This window comes from Martes martes (assembly GCF_963455335.1).
Source record: "Martes martes genome assembly, chromosome: 1".
Lineage (NCBI taxonomy): Eukaryota > Metazoa > Chordata > Mammalia > Carnivora > Mustelidae > Martes > Martes martes.
In genome coordinates this window covers 104708329-104732179 of record NC_137888.1, presented here as the reverse complement: position 1 = coordinate 104732179, position 23851 = coordinate 104708329, and the positions used below count along the sequence as shown (strand labels likewise).

The 23851-nt window shown below is 41.9% G+C and overlaps 1 protein-coding gene across 1 annotated transcript in view; it reads left to right on the top strand.

The window, feature by feature from the left end:
• Positions 1–242: 242 nt before the first annotated feature.
• The window catches only part of MCF2L2 (MCF.2 cell line derived transforming sequence-like 2), a gene marked incomplete at both ends in the record, with an annotated part of 253923 nt that continues 230314 nt past the window's right edge, over positions 243–23851 (top strand). The window contains one exon of the mRNA XM_080804372.1: positions 243–318. Within this exon, the coding sequence (XP_080660498.1) occupies positions 243–318 (76 nt within the window). The remainder of the gene's footprint in view (positions 319–23851) is intronic.

Sequence of the window (23851 nt, the reverse complement as noted above, 5' to 3'; positions counted from 1 at the left end):
GTTGGGAAAGCTGCTGGATTTTAGTCTTTGAGACAATCCCCTGAAGGGCGTGGCTGGCCGAGCGGCCCAGCAAAGTTGGCCTGGGCTGGGAGTGACTCGTTTCGTGCCTGAAGAGAGCGAGGAAGAGCGTGAGGGCAGCGCATCCTCGGGAGGAGATGTCTTTGAAACACCATCCATGACAGCCGCAGGAACACTTACGTGTTGCTTTGTTTTGTTTACGTACTGAGTGGCTTTTCGGTGAAATGCGGTTTTGCTTACAGGAAGAAATGGCCCCCCAGGAGCTCAGCCGGCGACTGGCCACAGTGATCACTCATGTCGGTAAATGGAGCTTCTTTCCCCCTTGCGTTTTATTAATGGAGGTGGGGGCGTAGTCTCTGGGGCGGGTCTCCTCCCCGCGCTCGCCCGCAGCCTCCCGGCAGCGCCCTGCGTGGGAAGGCGGTGGGGTGCGGGCCGGGCGTCTCGGCCTCGCTGCTGCGGGGGGCGGCCAGTGCCAGGCATCCCTGGGGTTCTCCACGCCCGGCGGGGCCGGGGCCGGCGGGGGGCCGGTGCCTTCACCATGCAGGTGCCTGGTCCCCTGAGGGCTGCTGGGCTGTTAGGATCCGTTACCCGCGCTGACCCGGCGGGGGTGGGGAGTTGTGTCACCGTTTACAAGATAACGAGAAAGGAGAGGGAACTTGAGCGAGTGCCGGTGCTTTCCAGAAACTACTGCCAACCGCGGAGGCTTGTCCACAAGCCTGCGTAGTGAAACGCAGGTTACGGTAGAGGATACGCAGCCTGGCGCCCGCGCGCGTTGAAACTACCTCCTGGAGGTGTCCGCGCACTCGTGGTGGCCCCCGGATGACAAGCCAGTGCAGCCTTTAGGAGACTGAGCCATGTTAATTCTCTTCCGTTGAGTTAAAACAGGGCAGCAGAACATGCATGCCTTGCTCCTGGAATAAGGGTTGTGGTGGGAGGACAGGCCCTGTTCAGTAAAGAGGGCATTGAGACAGTGGTACGTTGATTGCTTCTTACCATTTTCTTCCCCCACCCCTTCCCTGCACCTCCCCACATAAAAACACATTCAGGTAGAGATTCTTTGGATGCAGATCACTAGAATTATCGGCATAATTTTCAATGTTGGTCCCTTAATGTTGAGATCCTTCCATAATGCAAATTAGTTTTAAACTCTGGAAGTCTTTACTTCAGTGTTCTGCCCATTTGGTAAAACTGCGTTCTTAGTATTTATATGTTATATATTGCTTCAATTAATGGGTTTCGTTGCTCTTTGAGCACCCTAGTCCAATGTATTTAGTGCAATAATGATATACATCTTGAATGATACACATCTGGGGATATACTTTGTGAAGATGATTTATCTGGAAAGACCCAGTTTTGATGATTCATTTAAAAAAATGTTTCTGGTGCCAGCGTGGCTGCTGAACTGGTTTTTCTTTAAGACAGAAGGTCGTTAGAATCCTACCAGGGAAGGCTGAATGTGAAATGTTGCTGGAGGCAGGATGAAACAAACAGAATTTGGAGTTTGAAATATATTGAATGCTGAAATGATTTTGCTTGAAATTGTGCGTGCATGAAGTTGCCGTGCAGGGAAAGAGCCGTGAACTGGGGGGTATGACTGTCTGGATTTGAATCCTTCCTGGACAAGTCATTCAACCTCAGGCTAAAAATGAGAATCTTAAGAATTCTTTCCCACCCAGTTCGAAGCCTGTTTGTAAGCTGATATGGGTAAAAGCACCATCTAAACTGTAATGTGTTATTTTTCATATTCCCATATGCCACTAAAGATCTTGGACAGATCACTGGGCCTCTCTCAGCATGAAACTTCCCATCTGTTAAGGGAGGAGGTAGATGTAGATGATTAAGGGCCCACTTATTTCTCTGGATGTGGGATCTTCTCAAAAATCTAGTAGGCAGTATTCCTTGATTAACGCCAGGCTGCCTCTGGGGCCCCGGCTCTGGTATTTTCTTGCCTGTCTTGCTCCCTCTTTTTCTAGAGCTCCATGAAGGATACAGACATGAGTTTGTTGTAGTTTCTCTCTCAGAGAGCTTCTTATGACCTCTGGCATTTGTGTGTCTCGCAGTGTTCCATATCCTCCTGTAATCTCACAAACTTGTGAAATAGGTTATCATCCCTATGTTACAAATGAAAAAATCGAGACTTAGAAAGTTCATCTTTTAAGGTTTCAGAGGTAATGAGTGGTGGGCTCAGGACCAGAAGGCAACTGTTCAGATGTCTGTCTGGGGATCTGATTGAGGAGGCAGCCTGCCTTTACCTTCGTGGAGAGTCTCACTGAGTAACCAGTCTCACTGAGTAACCTAGCATCTGCGAGAATGGATTTGCTCAGTGTTTGACTGTTCTTTTCAGGCATTTTCTTGGTGAGCAGCCTGAGTGGTGTGATGAGTTGGGAGAGGGTTGAGAAGTGCTGGGAGCAAGACTGTGGTGAGAACATTGCCCTCATTCTATACTAAACACTCATCTGGGTGATAACACTGTGCTTCCATATTCACTCTGCCACCTCTGTGCCCCCAGCCAGTTCTTCCTCTGCTCTGCTCTCATAGTCTCTTAGATTTGACAATTCAGGTCTGGAATTTGTTGATTCAGTTTCTGAAATATCTCATGGGTCTCTCTCCTAATGTCCATTCCCACTGTGACCTTCCTGTGACCCGCTTCAGGACTTCATTCCTCCTGACTAACCATTGTCTAAGCCTTCTGCCTCTCCTTTGTTTGCCTCCAGCTTATACCAGGAATAAACACACAGCATTTTTTTTTCTAAAACCCTTGTTTATTTGAGAGAGGGAGAGACAGTATGAGCAGGGGGAGGGGAAGAGGAAGAGGGAGCCCCATCCAGGAGATGGAGCAGATGCTCAACTGAGCCACCCAGGCACCCCCCTAAAACCTTTAATGATACCTCTACATTGTCATTCTCTGTAGCTTGGAGTATGAGCTCTTTGTACTTTATTCGGCACTCTTCTGGTTTTATCCCCCAATAAAATATTTTTACGTGTATGTTTCTTTATTCTTCTTTTACTTTCCTTTTACTTCTTTTACTTTCTTTTACTCTTCTTTACTCTTTACCTTCTTTCTTTAGCTTTGTTCCACTATATTGTCTGACTGTTTCCACCTCTAAATTTTTGTGTCTGCTTTCTCTCCACCTGGAATGACCCCTTAATTTATTTCTCCACACAAAAATAGTAAACACCTTTCAAGCCCAACTCAATGCTTCCTTCTCCAGGTATCTCTGATCCTGCCAGTGGGAAATAAAGACTCCTGCCTCTGAATTCCAAAGTAGATTTTGTTCTACTCTCATAACACCTCTCATTATCTCCCTTGTGTTATTATGGTTGGTTGGTTTTTGTGTGCTTGTCTTATCTCTGCTCATAGACTTTATGTTACCAATCTGTTGTTACCTAACACAGCCTCCCTCTAAGGAAATGCAGAATAAGTGTTTGTTGAATAAATGAATGATTTGTTTTGCCTTGGGATGGACCTTGAGTATTGAGTAATGCCAGGCAGGTTTTTTTTTTTTTTTTTTTTTAATTTTTAAGGGCAATTCTGAAGTGTTTGTAGATAACTCTTGCCTCCTAAATCCCATTTTAAAGTAAACTTTAAGCCCCTTAAATGTTCTTCATATGATGTCATTCACTGTGGGGACCTCCTTTGAATTATGTTAGTTTGTTGGATACCCGCAAAAAATATGCAGCTCATATGTGAAAAGTGTCCAGACGTGTTTAACCCATGTACCACACAGTAGGAATACCCTTTTCCCTTTTTTCTAGACTATAGAATCACATTGGTTCATTTACAGAATTTCAGTATCAAAAAAAGAGTAAAGCACCAGATGGCTTCACTGGAAAATTCTACTGAACATTTAAAGAAGAATAAATACCAGTTATTCACAACCCTTCTCAACAATAGAAGAGGAGGGAGCACTTCTCATTTTATCAGGCAAATATTACCCTAATACCAAAATCATACAAAGACATTACAAGAACAGAAAACTATAGGCCAGTATCTCTTATGAATGTAGATACAAAAAGCTTCAACAAAATACTAGCACCAAATCCAGCAACATATCAAAAGGATTATACACCATGACCATATATGGTTTATCCCAGGAACACAAGGCTGGTTTAACATCTGAAAATCAATTGATGTAGTACACCTTATCAGTGGAATAAAGAACAAAAACTACATAATCATCTCAATAGTGACCGAAGAGTTATTTGACAAAATTTCATACCTTTTTGTGATTTACAAAATACCTGATAAACTGATGCCCCCAAGCGTTTGTAATCAGATGGCAACTGGGGCAGTAGCTGGGGCTATGTGGATGGCGTCTTGGTGTTCCCTCATATGGTCTCTTTTTCCAAGGTGGCATCTCATCTTCCAGGTCCTCTCCATGTGGCCATTCTCCAGTAGGGTAGTCTAGACTTCTTACCTCGAAGCTCAGGTCTCTGATGGGGATGAAGCAAAAGCTGCCAGGACTTCTTGATCACTGGGCTTGAAGTTCTGTGAAGTCACTTCCAAGTTCTTTTTGTTGGAGTGGTCCCAGGCTCAGCCCAAATTCAAGGGGAGGGGGCACAATTTCTTACTCTTATGGCAGGATCGCCATGCCCCACCATGAGGGGTGGAAGTGTTAGTTGCTGTATCCATTTTCTATGGGTGCTATGATAAATCACCCCAAACTTAATGGCTTAAAACAGCACAAATTATTTTTATTATAGTTCTGTAATAAACTCAGACATTGACACAGGTCTCATCAGGCTGAAATCAAGGTGTCAGCCAGGGCAGCATTCTTTTCTGAAGGTGCTGTGGGAGAATCCTTTTTCTTGCCTTTCCTAGCTTTTAGAAGCTGCCTGCATTCCTAGGCTTGTGGCTCCTTTCCTCCATCTTGCTCCAAAGCCAGCAACATCTGGCTAGTCTTTCTTGTGTCTCCATCTCCATTGTTTTCTCTTTTGTCTTTGCCTTCCACTTTTAAGGACTCCTGTGATTACCCTGGCCTTCCTTATTTTAAGGTCAGCGGATTAGCAGCCTTCATTCCATCTGCAACTTTAATTCTCTTTGCCATGTAACCTGACCTACATAGTGTCTGGGCATAGGATGCAGATATCTTGGGGGTGGGGGCATGGTTTGAAGGAGTTTTTCTGCTGCCACAGTTGCCACCTTGGAGACTAGCTACCTCATTGCTCCACCGAGCATTGGTGATGTATATTGTGACTTATGCCTTTGAGTTGTTCATATTGGGATGGTAGGAAGAAGAGTGGAATTTCATTTTTTTGGTAACCTGTGTCAGGCATAGGATTTACTCAGATACATAGTGGCAATCTAAAGACTGAATGGATGCCATTGTGTTTATGATCTGAAATGCCAGATCTTGGTGAAGGGTACCAAGCACATATTAACTAAAATGTTGTCATGATAATAATAACTATCCATGTTATAGAAAATGGTCATTTATTAAATTAGGATTTCTTAGAATCAGTGTCTAGACAATATTGATTCTGGAGGTGACCATCTTTTCTAATGTGGAGAATGTCAATGATGATTCCTGCCTTTCCAGATGTGAACTAAGACTGCACAGTCTTTGCCAGCAAACAGCTTTAGCCCATTACTTTCCCTCCAAGTCTTGGTTCCCTCATATGTAAAATGCAGATAATCCCCATCTCACAGGATTGGTAGAAGATGAATGTGTAAATAGTGCCTTGTGAATGCCTAGTTCCTGTTGGAGGGAGAAACTTGAGAAGCAGAGGTAATGAGAATGGCTTTACATACAAGGACAGCATATCTATTTTGTTTTTTGTCCTAGTACATCATAGGCACCATCAGTGTTCTCTTCCTCTTGGCACCCACCTTCTTGTGGAAGGCTGTTCTAGAGGGCTGAAGGCTAATCCTGACATGTTGCTTTAGAGAAAAGTATGTTCTCACTACCTGGGGCCACCTCTCTGCTTTCTCCTTTGTAGTGCCAAAAGCAAAACTCAGAAGCAGAACCCAGTTACCTGAGTGTTGCTGACTCTTGGCCCTTGAGACACCCTTAATGTCTTCCCACTGGTGGTAGCAGGTTATAAAAGCACAGGAGAGGGGAGTATTGCTGCCAGCAAGTGTTCTTCCTCCTAGTCTTGGAGAGGACCTCTCACATCATGATGGCTTCTATTTCTGGAGAGTTTGCAGGTTGTGACTGAGCTTATTAGCCAGGGAGTCTGATCTGCTTTCAACAGTTGCACTACTAAAGCTTTAGTCCTCCAGTTCACTGCTGGCTTCCAGAGCAGGATTCTACATGGTCTGGCCTTGAAAAAACCTGTGGAGTTAACAACCTAACCAAAGGCACAGATTTCAAGCAAGAAACTAGAAGGTCCAAGAAGAAGTGTTTCAACTTTAACTGTTTAGAAATATTGGCCAAATTTATTGAGTGTTAGTTTCCACATATGTCTCTGTATCTTTACAGCTCTGGAAAGTGGGCGTTATTACACTCATTTTGAAGATGTCAAAACTGCAAATTAAAAAACAAGTTCAGTAATTTGCTTAAAGCCATCGTGTTACTAAGAGATAGAGAATCAGGATCTGTCAGATCTGATTTCAAAGTCTATACTCTATTATATCAAGGCAGAAATTCTTACTGCTACTTGAAAGTAATTTTTTAAAAAGGTGGGTTTTTATGTTAATTTGGTATTGGGGAAGGATTTCTGCCTTGCCATCCCATTGTCTGCTCCCCGAGGGCAGGGAGATGTCTGAGTCATCTGTATATCCTGAGGTTTAGCTCCGTACCTGGTACTGTTCATGAAAAAGCTCTTTCTTTTGTTTGTTCTATTTGAGTGATTGGAAAGCATCCTCGTTTAGGTCCACCCACCTGCTAGCCTCCCTTGGTCTCCCTTTCTTCTGTCTAGGTCCCATTTGTGATTACTCTTTTTTTTTTTTTTAAAGATTTTATTTATTTATTTGACAGACAGAGATCACAAGTAGGCAGAGAGGCAGGCAGAGAGAGAGGGGGAAGCAGGCTCCCTGCTGAGCAGAGAGGCTGATACGGGGCTTGATCTCAGGGCTCGATCCCAGGACCCTGGGATCATGACCTGAGTCGAAGGCAGAGGCTTTAACCCACTGCACCACCCAGGCACCCCACCATTTGTGATTACTCTTACCAGCAGTACTCTGCCTGCCTGTCTGAATCTCCAGGGCTTCCCTCAAGCCTGGCCTCCCCAGGAGCCCTTCGCGGGATGGGCCAGGCCAGACCAGCCTCCTTGTCTTTTCTGAATGCCTATAATAGTTGGTATCCCTCTCATACGTGTTTTTGAGCATTTGATTACAGTCTAGCTTGGATTTTTCCTTTTTGTTCCAAGTACTGTCTTGGAACATATTTTAGTTGTTGGTTGGACATGTTCTCAAGTCTTATGTAATAACATAGGCATGTCTTACTTAAGGGTAGAAATCCCAACTAAGATTGCTTTATGGCCTGGTAGGCTAAATTAAACCCATTATAGGAGGTCAAGAATCACATGTTAATTGCATGGAAAAGATGTCATTATTCCCTGAATTTCCTCCTCTCTAATGTAGGGTGATACTTTTTTCTTTTTTTAAAGATTTATTTATTTATTTATTTGACAGAGATCACGAGTAGGCAGAGAGGCAGGCAGAGAGAGAGGAGGAAGCAGGCCCCCTGCCGAGCAGAGAGCCCGATGCGATGCGGGGCTCCATCCCAGGACCTTGGGATCATGACCTGAGCCGAAGGCAGAGGCTTTAACCCACTGAGCCACCCAGGCCCCCCTAGGGTGATACTTTCATCAGTCCCTCTTTATTTTACAAGTTGGAATGATCCTATATAGTGAAAGTGGTTAAACAGAAATTCTTTGAGGACTGTAGCGAAAGAGACTCCATGAGTATAGAATGACTTCAATTGTTTGCATTATGGACTAGCAGGAGAAGCATGAGAAGGAGTGTTTTATTGCCCTTCTACTCTACTCAAGAGGAGTACTCTACCCGTAGGCCCCTAGTACTCACTAGAAACTGCAGCCTGAGTGGTGCAAGCTTGCTCTGCAGGGCACAGGTTGAAAAAAGGATGCCTGCAGGATGAAGCAGTGGGGCCAGCACGGCCGAGGAAGGGAGGCAGCGGTGGCAGAGGTTCCGAGAAGGCCTCTGGACTCCGGGCCTTCACTGTGGCCGCGGCAGCAATTGTGAACGGCAGCCTAGAGTGAGGGTGGAAGCGTGTGTCCTCCTCCTGAGGATCAGCCCCTGTCCTTGCTTCTTGCTTTGGGGTGAGCTGGGGCTGTCCAGAGATGCTGGAGAGAAAGGCAAAGCCCCTGAAGAGCCTGCTCCCGTGCAGTGTGCTTTGGAGATGGTGAAGCCATCATGTAGCAAGGGGCTGCTGCTCCACGTTCTGTCACCACTGTAGGGACGGAACGAAGTCTCATGACGCACTGGAGCTGGGCTGTGTCTGCAAGGGCTTTAAAATAATTTGAACCAGATTTTTTGGGCAGATATTCTTTGGGAGAGTTTTCTATGCCTCCCCCAGAAGTAGGGATTTTTGTTTGTTTTTTTTTAATCTTCTTCAAGCTGCAGTGGGTCTTCATCTGTACCCTAGAGTCCAACTAAAGGGTGGGCTGCCAACCCCCCTCCCACACCTCCCGCATCTGAAGGCTTTTTCCACAGAGAGAAATGAGCTTTCCTGGGCATCTCCTCTCCTCCTGGTCTGCCCCCCAACACCCACCCCAACAGAGGCTCTCTCCAGACTCCCAGCCTGTAACCACTCTAGCGAAAAGAGCCTGCAGGTAGCTGGGAGCTCCCCTTGCATCCCGGCTCATGTAAGCCCATACTTAAAACTTCCACAATTCGTTTAAATCTTTTAGGTGATTTCTTTTTATTTGTTTATATAGGTTCTGGACAGGTTATAATTTTGTAGTTTATCTGGCTTTTTCTTGTTGTTAGGGTGAGAGTGAGCACTCTTTTCCAACATTCTGAGTTCCAGGGGGAAAGCGGAATGTCTCCTTGGCTTTTCACCTTGTGTATATTTCACAGGGAAAATGTGCTTCATTCACATAGCCTCCTTTCATCACAGTGTTGTTACAGGCAAGCTACTAGGAACTTTGCAAACTATATTAGTAAATTGGGTCTCAAAATTTTTTCTTTTTGTTTTCCCAGGTGGTGAGGATCTTGAATGTTAAAAAAAAACTGCAGTTCACTTTTAAGAGTGCTCAGCTGGATGAAAATGCTTCCTCCCATCTATTATCGAGGAACTAGCTAAGCACAGGGATCTCTCGTGTCCAGGAATCATGGGTGTTAGGCACAGTTATCGGATGCCTGGCCCCCTAACACGGCCTCCCTTGGCCTGCCTTGGCCAGGGGCCTACATTTGTGCTATATAGGCCCATCTGTGTTTCTTATTTTTAAAAAAGGCTTCAAGTAGTCTGAAATTTCTGCTGAATTAATAATTAATGTAGCTAATGTAAAAATCTCTGCCAGGATAGTTGAAATCATTGAGGATCAAAATGGAAATGGTCCTGGGACGCCTGGGTGGCTCAGTTGGTTAAGCCGCTGCCTTTGGCTCGGGTCATGATCCCAGGGTCCTGGGATCAAGTCGCGCATCGGGTTCCTTGCTCGGCAGGGAGCCTGCTTCTCTCGCTGCCTCTGCCTGCCTCTCTGCCTGCTTGTGTGTTCTCTCTCTCTCTCTCTCTCTCTGGCAAATAAATAAAATCTTAAAAAAAAAAATTAAAAAAAAATGGAAATTGTCTTGCTTCTCTTGGGATTTTTCCTGAAGGGTAAGGCTGTTGTCATGTCTGTTTCCCTCTAGATGTTAGTGAGTATGACCCAGCCAGAGAGCCTCTGAGCCTAGTCTGGCATCATGGACTAGCTCTTCCCAAATGGGTGTAGGTTCTCTTTCTGCTTATTTTAAAAGGTAGGAATTGATTGATTTTAATGAATCTAAAAAGCAAGACTGTCTCATTATCATAGACTTACTGAATTCAAGCACTTATTTCTTACTCACAGGCAATAATGATTATAATAAGCTTTAGAGATTTTGGAATTTAACACACTGATGTTACTAAAGATGTGTATATTCAATTCAGATTAGCAAAGGACAAAATAGTTTGTTTTGTAGCACTCTGGTAGTGGTGGCAAGGCCAGGCTTTGAACTCAGACAGATTTGGCTCCAGAATTTGAGCTCCTGAGCACTATTACTCAAGTGTTCCATACTCTCCAGGCTGTGGAATATGGGAACCTCAGAACAGGACACTCCATGGGCCTCATCAGCAAGATGTACGGTCGAGAACTGAGGTGGCTGGGCATCTCTCCCTGGTGTTACCTAGTCTGGTCTCTGCTTCTCTGTGGTGTCTGTAACATTCTTCTGCTTCTCTCTGCAGACTAGCCCTCTGTTCCTTTATCAGTGAGTATGGACTCCACATGGCCACTCCAGCCAGATCCCCTTCCAGGTCTAGAGAAATCACTAACTGATTCTCAGTCTCTGGATCTCTCTGTACACAGTCTCTTTCTGGAGAGCCTGGTTGGCCCAGCTCAGAGGAAACTTAGGCATTTCTGATCGTATCAGCTGTGGGTTCAGAAATTGGTTTGGTCTTAGAATGGGGAGGAAGTCCTCAGAGAAGAGGGCTTTAAACTGTGCACTCACCTCTCAGAACAAGTGTGGTAACTTGGAAGGCACTTTCAACCTTTAGAATCAGTAAGAGTATGAAATATTTGGACAGTTTTAAGGGCTAGCCCTGGGCAAAATAGAAACCATTCCCTGTGTGCACTGTACTGCTTCTTTCTTTAGGCTGTATTCCAAGGCCCACTGCCTTTGTGTGGCCACCTAGGTACTTAGGCACCACAACTCCATCAAGAAACCAACTGGTCAGTGAACAGATTTTTGGAGAGTGCCAACCATGAGCAAGGCCCTGTGGCAGGCTTACAGTCTGTGAGCTGTTTGCAGGCTGAAGTTGTGAACTTCCGTGATTCAAGAAAGCTGTATACTAGATTTATGACTTGAGCTTGATTGGAAGGAAGGAGAAGATTTAGGCTGGTAGAGAGGGGAAAGCTTTCTAATTGGGTGGGGTAAGGGAATGGCTGCTTTTGGTTAACTGTGCTGGTCTTCCTGTGCTGGGTATCCTGTTTAGTCCATTCTCTGCATAGAACTTGCTGGACAACTGAGAAGCTTTAAACTTTACCTTGAAAGAAGGAATGACCTCAAGCTGGAAGGTAGATCTATATATGGTATCTCACTTTCTTTCCTTCTGAATATAGATCCTTTTTCTGGGGGAGAGAAGTTGTAGAGGCTAGAGGATATGGAAGTATATTAAAAATGATGTCGTCAGGTGCCTGGGTGGCTCAGTCGGCTGAGCATCTGCTCTCGGTTCAGGTCATAACCCGCATGAGGCTCCCTGCTCTTGTGCGTGTGCTCTCTCTGTGTCAAATAAACAAATAAATAAATCTTTAAAAAAGTGGTGGTATCATCGCCACCATTTATTTTAATGTCACATATTGTGCTTTGTCTACACTATTGATTTCATTAAATTTAGTCAGAAGTACAGTCCTTTTTTAATGGAGGAGAAATTTGAGGGTTAAGTAGATTAAGAAACTTGTCCATGGTCAAACTGAGTGGAATTAAAAGTCAGGTTTGGCTGGCTTCAAGGCCTTGGTTTAATTTCTCATTACAGAAGAGCATATAAACCAATAAAGCATAGATATGTTATTAGTGAGTTTTAAAAATCTCTTGGAAAACCTAATGGAAGCTAAAAGCATTAGTCCCCTGAGTGTAAGTATTTTACCCATCACTTGAAATGTTCGTTTATTAATAGTCACTTTCTTCCAAAGAAAACTACCATTAAGAATGTGAAGATATGGGGTGCCTGGGTGGCTCAGTGGGTTAAGCCTCTGCCTTCGGCTCAGGTTATGGTCTCAGAGTCCTGGGCTGGAGCCCCGCATCGGGCTCTCTGCTCAGCAGGGAGCCTGTTTCCCCTCTCTCTCTGCCTGCCTCTCTGCCTACTTGTGATCTCTCTCTCTGTGTCAAATAAATAAATAAAATCTTTAAAAAAATGTGAAGATTTACTCTATAGTCTTTAAGTAAGCAAAAGTAATAAATGTTTAACACTTTGACAGGAATAAGCCTTTGTGAAGGAAGAAGTTTTGAGGAGTGCTGTCTGCATGTACTTCCGGTGCTAACCACCAGAACCTTAGGGAAAAACAGTCCAGTAAAGTTATAACTCCTAGTTACAATGGCAAGGTAACAGCACGTGCAGGTGCTTTTATTTAGTACAGAAGAGCCCCTGTGTCTAAAGGACTTTACTATGAGGGAGAGTTAAGCACAAAGTATACGCAGGTGGACAAACGACAGGTGCCCCACCTGTTAGAGCACGTTGGGCTTGCCCAGCCTATGAGAGTTACCTCTGGATTTCTTTGTCCAGGTGTCTGAGCCCAGATCATGTTCAGCTGAGGTTTTGGTTTGTGTGTCTTTTTATTTGTTTTTTTTTTTTTATCTGTTATCAGATCAGTCTAAATTCATTTTAGCCCTTTTCTCTTTCTGTACCCAAGGAGGCTAGAATTAATTCAGTCCTTCTGAAAGAGGTCCTTCCTTCCTTGTCTCCTTATGTAAGACCCAATTTGAGACTAACCACATTTATGGAGGCCTCCAGGGCTGGGCATGAGGGCAGGTGCTAGGGACAAGGTGTGAAGGAGTAACTGTGACCCCTGTGACCTGCCCTGCTGCAGCCCCACTGCAGCTCCCCAGGGACTGCAGGAATGAAAGGTGTCCTCTTGGACCTTACAGTCTATGGAGGAGGCAGATGTTAAGCTGTAAGCTCCAGGAGGAAAATTTTGGGCAGAGACAGCCATCATTGCCTAGTTCCTCCCTTTTCTCGTTGTGCTTCTCTTCTTGTGGTCTTCCAGCCTCCCTGCTTCTTTTCCTTCCACATTAGCTCTTTTGCTTTTGCATCTGGTTGATTTAGGTGTGAAACTCAGTTCTTCCTCAATATTTCAAAAGTCATGTACACAGAAGGTGAGAGGGTTCAGGAGAATTTTTTGAAGATGGGAGAGGAGACATTTATGGTCAGGAAACACAGACATTATGTTTTTTTGGTTTTGTTTTTTCTCTTGCCCATTCCATTCCATTTCATTCCATTCCATTCATTTCATATGTTAGTCACCATACAGTACATCAGTCATTTTTGATCTAGTATTCCATGATTCATTGTTTGCATATAATACCCAGTGCTCCAAGCCATACATGCCCTCCTTAATACCCATCACTGGGCTAACCCATACTCCCACCCCAAAACGCTCAGTTTTTCCCTGAAGTCCATAGTCTCTCATAGTTTGTCTCCCCCTCTGATTCCCCCCCCTTCATTTTTCCCTTCCTTCTCCTAATGTCCTCCATGCTATTTCTTATGTTCCACAAATAAGTGAAACCATATGATAATTGTCTTTTTCTGCTTGACTTATTTCACTCAGTTCCCTTCTAGTTCCATCCACAGACACTTTGAAATGGAGCTGGAAATATCAGTTTTTATTTTTTATTTAATTTTATTTTTTAAGGTTTTATTTATTATTTGACAGAGAGAGAGATGTGAGAAAGAGAACACAAGTGGGGGAGTGGGAGAGGGAGAAGCAAGCTTCCTGCTGAGCAAGGAACTGGAGGCAGGGCTCTATTCCAGGACCCTGTGATCATGACCCCAGCTGAAGACAGATGCTTAATGACTGAGCCACACAGGCACCCTGAGACATCAATTTTTATTTTATTTTTTCAAAAGATTTTCTTTATTTGTTTGAGAGAGAGAGAATGAGAGAGAGAGAGAGAGAGCATGAGGGGGGGAGGGTCAGAGGGAGAAGCAGACTCCCTGCTGAGCACGGAGCCCTATTCAGGACTTGATCCCAGGACTCCAGAATCACGACTCGAGCCGAAAGCAGTTGCCCAACCAACTGAGCCATACAGGCGGCCAGAACATAACTTTTTAAAATGTCCTCTGGCCCCCCAGCTCCTGGGGGTTTCACTGGTCCTTGCAGTCACCTTTTCACTGGCTTCTTCCCTCCCCATCGCTCCCTTCACTTTCCTCTTTCTTGCTCCCTCACTGGTGAGAAAGCTCTGGTACAGGATTGGACTAGAAAGATGGCCCTCCTAAATTCCCCTACCCACATCCCTCTACTTTTCTTTCGATTTGTTTCCATTACAGTATTTATCCCTCCAGCAACCAAAAGAAGCTTTGCTTACAAAGGAGGAAAAAAATCCCTGAGGCTGTAAAATGGGATTTAGACCTTGACAAATGGTGCAGAGATGAGAAGGAAAATTCCACTATTCACACTTGCTCTGCCCTTCAGGTGTGGCATGAGCATTTTCTCCTTCTGCGCCTTGGGAAAACCAAACCAGATTTTAAAGAGAAAGATCATGTTCATCATTTCCTATGGCTTTGTGGTATAACCTAAAAAAGAATTGGAAGAAATGGAAGAAATGAGAGAGGAATGAACATTATGTGACTTTCATAAAAGCTTTAAAAATGGTTTATAAAAATAATACATGGTCTGTGTTTAAGGTTTGGAAGAGTCAATTTTAAGATGTCAATCCTCCCCAAATTGATCTATAAATTAAACATGACTCCAGTCCCAAGTTTATCAAGTTTGTTTTTTGTAGAAATCAACTACAGATTCTAAAATTTATAATCAATGAAAGGTACTATAGTAGGCAAAAATCATTATAATAGTCAAAATCTTTCAGAAAAAAAAAGTTGGAAGACTCACATTACTTAATTCCAAGACTTACTATAAAGCAAGGTAATCAAGATAGTGGGGTATTGGTGAAAGGATAGACAAAATGGAACAGAATAAAGAATCCAGAAATATTTCCAAATATGGTCAATTGATTTTAGACAAAGATATGAGGCAATTCAGTGGAGTAAAGTGTAAAGGCAATTTCAACAAAAGGTGCTGGAACATTTAGACATCTGGGTGCAAAAAAAGAACCTTGACCTATACTTCACCCCATACATACCAGTTAACTCGAAGTGGATCATGTACCAGGGCACCTGAGTGGCGTGGTCAGTTAAGCACTGCCTCTTATTTTCTGCTCAGGTAACGGTCTCAGGGTCATAAGACGGATCCTGGCTTTGGCTTTGGGGTCAGGCTTCAGCTCAGGGGGAAGCCTACTTGGGATTGTCTCTCTCTCCCTCTCCTATGCCCTCTCCCTCTCTCTCAAAATAAATAATAATATATTTTTAAAAAATGGATCATGTACCAAAATGTAAAACCTAATTGGACTTAATCAAAATTAAAAATATTTCCTCTGCAAAAAACACTGTTAAGAGAATGAAAACATTACTCCCTGGGGAAAAGAATTTGTGAGTCATACATCTGACAAAAGACTTCTATCCAGAATATGTAAAGAATTCTCAAAGTCAACAATAAATGAAAATCAAAAACCCAACTTAAAAATGGATAAAAAAAAATTGAATGGATACTTTCTCAAAGAGGATACACAGATGAAAATAAGCATTGGAAAATATGCTCAACATCAGTAGTCATCAGGGAAGTTGCACACCCATTAGAGTGGTTAAAAAAATGGCAATACCAAGTCATGTGATGATGAGAAGTGTCCGGATCTCCCACACAGTATGTTGGTGGGAGTGTAAAATGAATGGTATGGCTGCTTAGAAAACAAGAATCTTTATGGAAACGCTTATAGCAGCTTGATTCTTAATCACTAAAAGCTGGAAACAACCCAAATGTCTCTCATCTGGGGAATGGGTAAACAATTTGTGGCACATCTGTACAATGGAATATTCAACAATAAAAAGAAGTTACTGATATGCACCACATGAATAAATCTGAAATACATTATGCTAAGGAAAGACATGAGACTCAAAAGGTACATACTAAATGCCATATTATATGGTATTTGGAAAAGGTAAAACTATTAAAATGGAGTGGTTGCCCAGGGTTAAAAGGGCAAGGAGGTGGTGTGACTATAAGGGAATGATGGAACTATTCCCTACCTGATTGTGGCAAAGGTTAAATGACTCCATGCATTTGTCAAAACTCAGAACTCTATGTCAAGAGGAGTGAATTATACTGTATATCAGTTTAAGAACAAATTTTATTTTATTTTTTAAAAGATTATTTATTTATTTGATGGGGGGTGGCAACGCATGAGCAGGGGGAGCGGCAGGCAGAGGGAGAAGTAGGCTCCCTACTAAGCAGGGAGCCCCATGCAGAACTCGATCCCAGGAACCTGGGATCATGACCTGAGCTGAAGGCAGATACTTAACCAACTGAGCCACCCAGGTTCCACAAGAACAGATTTTAAAAAACATTACCAAACAGAAAAACACAGGAAAAAAATGGATGCTCATTGCTTAGTATTTGGAAAGGACAAAAAGTACAAAGAAGAAAGTCCATAATTTCATCTCCTAGTTACAACCACAGTTATCCTTTGAGTATATGTTCTTCTAGGTTTTTCCCTTTGGCATTTTTAGAGTTAAAATGATATGATCTCTCTTTATGTGTACCATGCATATTATATATGTAATGATGTGAATTCTGTTCTGCTTTTTAACACTATACTGTAAATTAAGCCAAATTATAGAATGAGCAATTCCTTGTTATAAAACATTTCCATAAATAATATTTAAATAGATTTAGAATTTTTCACTACATGGTTAAACTATGATTTATTTAAATATCACCCTGGTGTTGGTTGGATAGGTTGTTTCCAGTTTGTCAGGGTTATTTTTGCAAAAACTCAAGGAGCATTTTTGTTCAGAAATCTTTGCACATATCTCACACATTCCAGTTTGCTTTTTTTTTTTTTTTAAGATTTTATTTATTTGAGAGAGAGCGAGAGCGTGAGAGAGACCATGAGCAGGAAGGAGGGTCAGTGGGAGTGGGAGAAGCAGGCTCCCCACTGAGCAAGGAGCCGATGAAAGACTCGATCCCAGGGCTCTGGGTTCATGACCTGAGCTGAAGGCAGACGCTTAACTAACTGAGCCACCCAGGCACCTCCAGACTGTTTTTTGAGGATACATTTCTAGCAAATGTAATCATTGGATCAAAAAGTATGAATATAACTTTTAAAATGCATTTTGGTCAAATTACCTTCTGGGAAATTTATACCATTTTAGGGACACATCAACAGAGTGTGGGTATTCTTGATTTTACCGGATCACCTTATCAGCATTTGTGCTCCTCTGTTTCCTCATATGGCACATGCGGTAATGAGAGAACTAGTCTTACAGGATTTTGAAGTGATGCATGTTAAGTGCATGGCACAATAGCTGCAATGTTGTTAGCCCCTCTTGGTGATATTATTTGAATTTTTGTTTGTTTGGTAGATAAAAGTGGCATAGTAGTCATTTTAACAGAATTTTAAAACTTCTAGTGAACTAGAATAATTTTTATCAAGTTTATTATTTGCTATTTGAATTTTTGCTCTGTGACTTGCCTGTGTGTTTTTGTGGGTTAAGATATTTTTGTGTAAGTTTTTTTTCAGTGTTAAATATATTAAGCCTTGGTCAAGTTTGTAGCAGTTGTTTTTTATTTTCCAGTTTAGTTTTATTTTATAATTTTGTTTTTGATGACTTTTAACATATAAAGGGTTTAAGGTTTTATGTAATTATACCTATAAATCTTTTATTTTATGATTTCTTCTATTGCTTTTATATCCTACCTCACATAAAGAATGAGTAAATAATCATGAGTTTTATTTTAATATTTTTAATGGCTTTATTTATTTTTTACTTTTGTTTTTAAATCTCTAAGTGTATTTCTTTTTTTTTTTTTTAAGATTTTATTTATTTATTTGACAGACACAGATCACAAGTAGGCAGAGAGGCAGGCAGAGAGAGAGGAGGAAGCAGGCTCCCTGCCGAGCAGAGAGCCCGATGTGGGGCTCGATCCCAGGACCCTGGGATCATGACCTCAGCCGAAGGCAGAGGCTTTAACCCACTGAGCCACCCAGGCGCCCTCTAAGTGTATTTCTGATGTGGTGGGAAACTAAATTTTTTTCAGTAGCATTTATTAAATATTCCTTCATTAATTCGTAATGCCTCCTTTTCTACCTAAGTTATTTTAGAATGTATAATCTATTTCTGGGTCTTCCTGTTTATATTCTTCTATTTATTTTTGTATCAGTTCTGCATAATTTAGATTATTAGTGCTACATAATAATCTTTATCTTCTAGGAGAAATTCCCTTTTTTATCATTTTTTTAAAAAAAATTATTATCTTAGTGGGGGGAGGGGCAGAGAGGGGAGGAGAGGGACAAGCAGACTCTGCACTGAGCATGGAGCCTAATGTGGAGCTCGGATCCACGACCCTGAGAGCATGACCTGAGCTGAGACCAAGAGTTGGACACTTAACCAACTGAGCCACGCAGGTACTCCTTAATTACGAACTTTTAAGACACCACAAAAGGTGGCTCAGTTGGTTAGGTTAGGCATCAGACTCTTGATTTCAGCTCAGGTCATGATCTCAGGGTCTGTGAGGTCAAACCCCATAGTGGCTCTGTACTGCTGAGAGTGGAGCCTGCTTAAGATTCTCTCCTTCTCCCTCTTCCAGCGCACCACCCCTCTCAGTCTTGCACTCTGTTTCTCTCTCTCTCTCTCTAAATAAATAAATCACAGAAACAGAATAGTCTTTCAAACCTTACTCATCACTCAACTCCAACAAACATGGACATTTTGCCATAGGGGTCAGTAAATTTATAAAAGTTTATAAAGGCAGTGCTCTAAAAATAGTATCCAGGGGCATGTTGGAAATCTAGGTATATGGAGTAACCCAGACAAAATAATTTTTAAAAATCTTTGTTAGTGTATGTTAAGTTTACTCATGAAAGTAGTCCTTGCTTTTTCATATAAATTGCAAATAATACAGAAGGGTGGAAAGTTGTAAGTCAAAGTCTCCTTGTCCCCTGTAACTTCAGTCCCACTCCCGAGTGGGAACCATGTATCTGTTCAGCATGCTTCCTCTAGGGGTTCCTCCACATGTATGTGACTGGATGTGGCAGCCCCCTTTCCCTGACTCAGAGGGAGCGAGGTGTCTCTGCTCCTCTAGGAAAGGGGAAGACCAGGAAGATGAGATGGTCTGCAGCCCTTGCAGCTCCTTGGTCAACGATGGAGTGTGGTGGCCCTGAGAGCTCCACCGCCAAGAGTCCTGTTACTCCCTCTGCCCCGCTGGCCAACTCTGGGAGAAAGTCAGTTTAATCTCAGCAAATACATCAGGACATTTGAGTGTTGACTTAAAAAGAAAAAAAAAGAAAACAAAGTCTAGTTCATATAAGGAAAAAATATCCCTCCCTTTAATATTACTTTGGTCTTAGTTCTGGTGAGATGACAGCCCTGATGCTTTCATGGTATGGATAATTCAGATCCTTTTGGAGCTTATAGGTGGCTACGTATTCTCCTTTTGCACTGATAGGTAGGGACAAGTGGGTGGCTTCAATTCATTTTGTATCTGCTGCTCAGATACAAAACAATTTTATTTTAAATATGTGTGAATCTAGAAATGCTAAAAAAGCTTTTTTTTTCTTGCAGGGAGGCTGGATGAAATGAATGAATAAGAACATTCATCTTCCATTGCCTTTACTACTAAAATAATCAGCTCTTTTCCAAGGAGAGTTACCTAGTGTCCAGTTATTTCAGATCCTCTTGTTCAACACAAAGCAAATATAGTCCTTTATCAGATATTTGATCTTGGTCAAATGGTAAAGGTCAGTGCACGGAATACAGGACTTGTAAGGGCTGTACAATTTGTTCATGTAATAGAGATTCAAATGTTATAAAGAAATTTTCCAAGATTGTACTGTCTGCCCTCTCCCTAGAGGTGCTTAAGCTGCAAAAATATAATTATGGTCATTGCTGAGTGTGTGCAATTGTATGCCCACTGCCATTATGGATTTACATGTTTGACAAAGATACCTCTTATGTTTGTAGGTGTTGTGATGCCAGCCAAGCATTCATGGCTGTTCATATCTACATGAATGGGTAAAGAAGTTCATGTTTAGTAGGAAAAAGAGCTTCCATATGGGGAATCAGGCACTTTCCATATTGTTGGTGAAAATGAAAAGTGGTACAAGTGTTTTGGAAGGAAATTCGGCTATATATCACAAACCACTGTTTAAAATTGCCTTGTTTACTGTCCTGTATCAGGACTTTCAGACTTGGCTTTAACTGGAGATAGCATGTTCACAATACCTAATGGTAGAGAAAAAAAGAGCTCTTTTAAGTTTTAGCATCTCAAATTATATTAAATTTCTTCCTCTTAATTGTCAGGTATTTTCTTAAAGTACTTCATCTGCAGTTAACACTAATAAGGGATTGGCTCTGAGGATGGCTAAACAGAGCAGACTCTAATTTTTTTTTAATAATTTTTAAATTTTTTAATAAACATATAATGTATTATTAGCCCAAGGGGTACAGGTCTGTGATTCGCCAGGTTTACACACTTCACAGCACTCACCATAGCACATACCCCCCCCCCGATATCCATAACCCCACCACCCTCTCCCTACCCCGCTCCCCCTGGCAACCCTCAGTTTGTTTAGTGAGATTAAGAGTCTCTTATGGTTTGTCTCCCTCCCGATCCCATCTTGTTTCATTTATTCTTTTCCTACCCCCCAAAGCCCCCACGTCACATCTCCACTTCCTCATATTAGGGAGATCATATGGTAGTTGTCTTTCTCCGATTGACTAATTTCGCTAAGCATGATACCCTCTAGTTCCATCCACGTCGTCGCAAATGGCAAGATTTCATTTCTTTTGATGGCTGCATAGTATTCCATTGTATGTATATACCTCATCTTCTTTATCCCTTCATCTGTTGATGGACATCTAGGTTCTTTCCTGGAGCAGCCTCTAATCTTAAAGTCTTCCTGGTATAACCAATTTGGGAAAACATTCGGCAGTTTCTTACGAATTAAATGTACACCTTTCCTTTGACTGTGCAATACCACTAGTAGGTGTTTATCCAAGAGAAATGCAAACATGTGTCCATGCAGAGAACTTTACATGAATGTTCATAGCAACTTTATTCATAACAGCCCAAATTGAAAAAAAAAAACAACACACCTGGGTGTCTATCAGCAGGAGAATGGACAAACTGTGACCTTCCGTATGATGGGATACAACTCAACAATAAAAATAAATGAACTTTTGATACAACATGGATGAATCCTAAAAGCATTATTCTAAGATAAAGAAGCTAGACAGAAGAGTATGTTCTGTATGATTACATTATATGACGTTTTTTAAAAATTTAAGCTCAGTTAGCCAACTTATAATACATCATTAATTTCAAATGTAGTGTTCAATAATTTATCAGTTTCATATAACATCCAGTGCTCATCCTGTCACCTGCCCTCCTTAATGCCCATCATCCAATTATCCCATTCCCCAACCCATCTCCCATCCAACAGCCCTCAATTTGTTTCCTATAGTTGAGAGTCTCTCATGATTTTTATTCCTCCCTGATGACTTCCCATTCTGTTTTCCCTCCCTTCCCTAAGGTCCTCTCCGTGTTTCTTATGTTCTGCATATGAGTGAAACCATATGATAGTTGTCTTTCTCTGATTGACTTATTTCGCTCAGCATAATACCCTCCAATTCCATCAGCGTCAATATAAATGGTTAAGTATTCATCCTTTCTGATGGCTGAGTAATATTCCATTGTGTGTGTGTGTGCACGCATACATACATACACCCATATCATGTCTTCTTTATCCATTCATCTGTTGATGGACATCTTGGCTCTTTCCACAGTTTGGCTACTGTGAACGTTGCTACTATAAACATTGAGGTGCAGTTGCCCCTTCAGATCACTACATTTGTGTCTTTGGGGTAGATACCTAGTAGTACAATTACTGTATTGTAGAGTAGCTCTATTTTTAACTTCTTGAGGAACCTCCATACTGTTCTCCAGAGAGGCTGTACCAGCTTGCATTCCCACCAACAGTGTAAGAGGGTTCCCCTTTCTCCACATCCTCACAAACACTTGTTTCCTGTCCTGTACATAAAGTTTTTAAAAAGGCAAAACTAGTCTCTATTGAAAAATCACTTCAGTGCTCTTAGGTGACTCAGTTGGTTAAGTGTCTGCCTTCAGTTCAGGCCATGATCCCAGCATCCTAGGATGGAGTCCTGCATTGGGCTCCTATTCAGTGGGGAGCCTGCTTCACCTTTGTCCCTCCTCCCACTTGCATCTTCTCTCTCTCTCTAATAAATAAATAAAATATTTAAAAGAAATAAAAGAAAAATCACTTCAGTGGTTGCCTGGGGGTTAGGAACTAAGGTGGACTGGGAAAGGGCATGAAGTTACTTTCTGTAGATGGAAACATTCTATATCTTGAAAGGAGTATGCGTTACATGGATGTATCCACTTGTCAAAAGTCATTAAAATATACACTTCAGATCTGAGTACTCAATATATATGAATTTTACCTTCTGCTTAAAAATAAATATTTATTTATTTGTAAAAAAGTGTTTGCAATTTTTCCTTGGCCAGTTGCAAGCATTACTCAAATTTTAGCTTGAAACATACAAATAAAAATTAGAAGTTTATATTCAAACACTTATTACTTGTTGGATATTCCATATTTTGCCCTTTCTTTAAATCTTGGAGCATGACATTACTAAACAAAAGCATTAATCACAAAAAACCAAGATAAAATATCATTATGAAAATCAGCCTCCCTCTGAGTATACCACATTCCGTCATGGCACAGTTCTGAACGGTGAGCTTGCTTTTCCCCAAATGGTAGTAAGGGCAGGAGCTTTCCATCAGATTATGACAGACAAAGAACATCCTTTATTTTAGAATCATATTGTACTTGTACCTGGTCTTTAGAAGTAGTTCAGGAAACACTCTACATTCCTTTAGGACTTGAACATTGACCTTTTGCTGTGCCAACACATGATGTCTGCCTAGATAGTAACTTCTATTGGCTGCAGTGTTAAGTCTCTGGATTTTATTCCTCTGCAGCCTGCAGAGGTTGGAAGAGAGGGAGGGGAGGATTGTGGCCTGGAATAAATTTTCTTAAGAGCATCCTTTAAAAAGTTTATCCCTGTCTATTATTTTATTTTAAACACCTACTGGCATGATGTATGTCTCATGTTGTGATTCCGCTAAAAAAGAAAAAAAATTCTGATTCTCATTGACTCTAGGATTTCTCTCTCTACCCCACATCTTCATCCTTCTCTTTCCCTTTGTTTCCAAATAAGAAAGTCCAGTAACTATTGGGCCTGTAATCCTGTGAGCACTCACCAATCCAAAGATAAACTCTCAGCAGTGAAATGACCTTGAATGAACCTCAGTGAGATTAGTCAGGAGAAAGGATTAAACACGTTTATTCGAGTGCAGTGCTGAGAGGAATGAAGAGAGAACAAGGTGGCACCATTTCCTGTGATCCAATGGCTTCCTGGTGTAAGAAGTGTGGGCAGCAAGACCCCAGATACTTACCTTACACCTCGGTGCGGATCACAGAGGCAGAGATGAGGGCATACCACCATTTCCTGGGAAGTTGCACCAGGCTAGAATATATGGCAGAACAAGGTACTGTGAGAGCAATGATGCCTTTCTTTTATGTATATTTCATTCTCAGTGGAATAATGCCTTAACTAACAAAATTTATGTTAAAAGAATTTACTTACAGTACTATTTCAGGTTTATTGAGGAGTTTAAAAGGGCTTTTTATTTTTATTTTATTTTTTTAACAATTTTATTTATTTGACAGAGAGAGACAAAGAGAGCACAAGTAGAGCAGCAAGCAGAGGGAGAGAGAGAGGCAGGCTCTCTGCTGAGCAGGGAGCCTGATGTGGGGCTCAATCCCAGGACCCTGGGATCATGACCTGAGCTGAAATAAAAGGGCTTTTCAAAAAGCATTAATCAGCTATTAACAATATTGTAGATT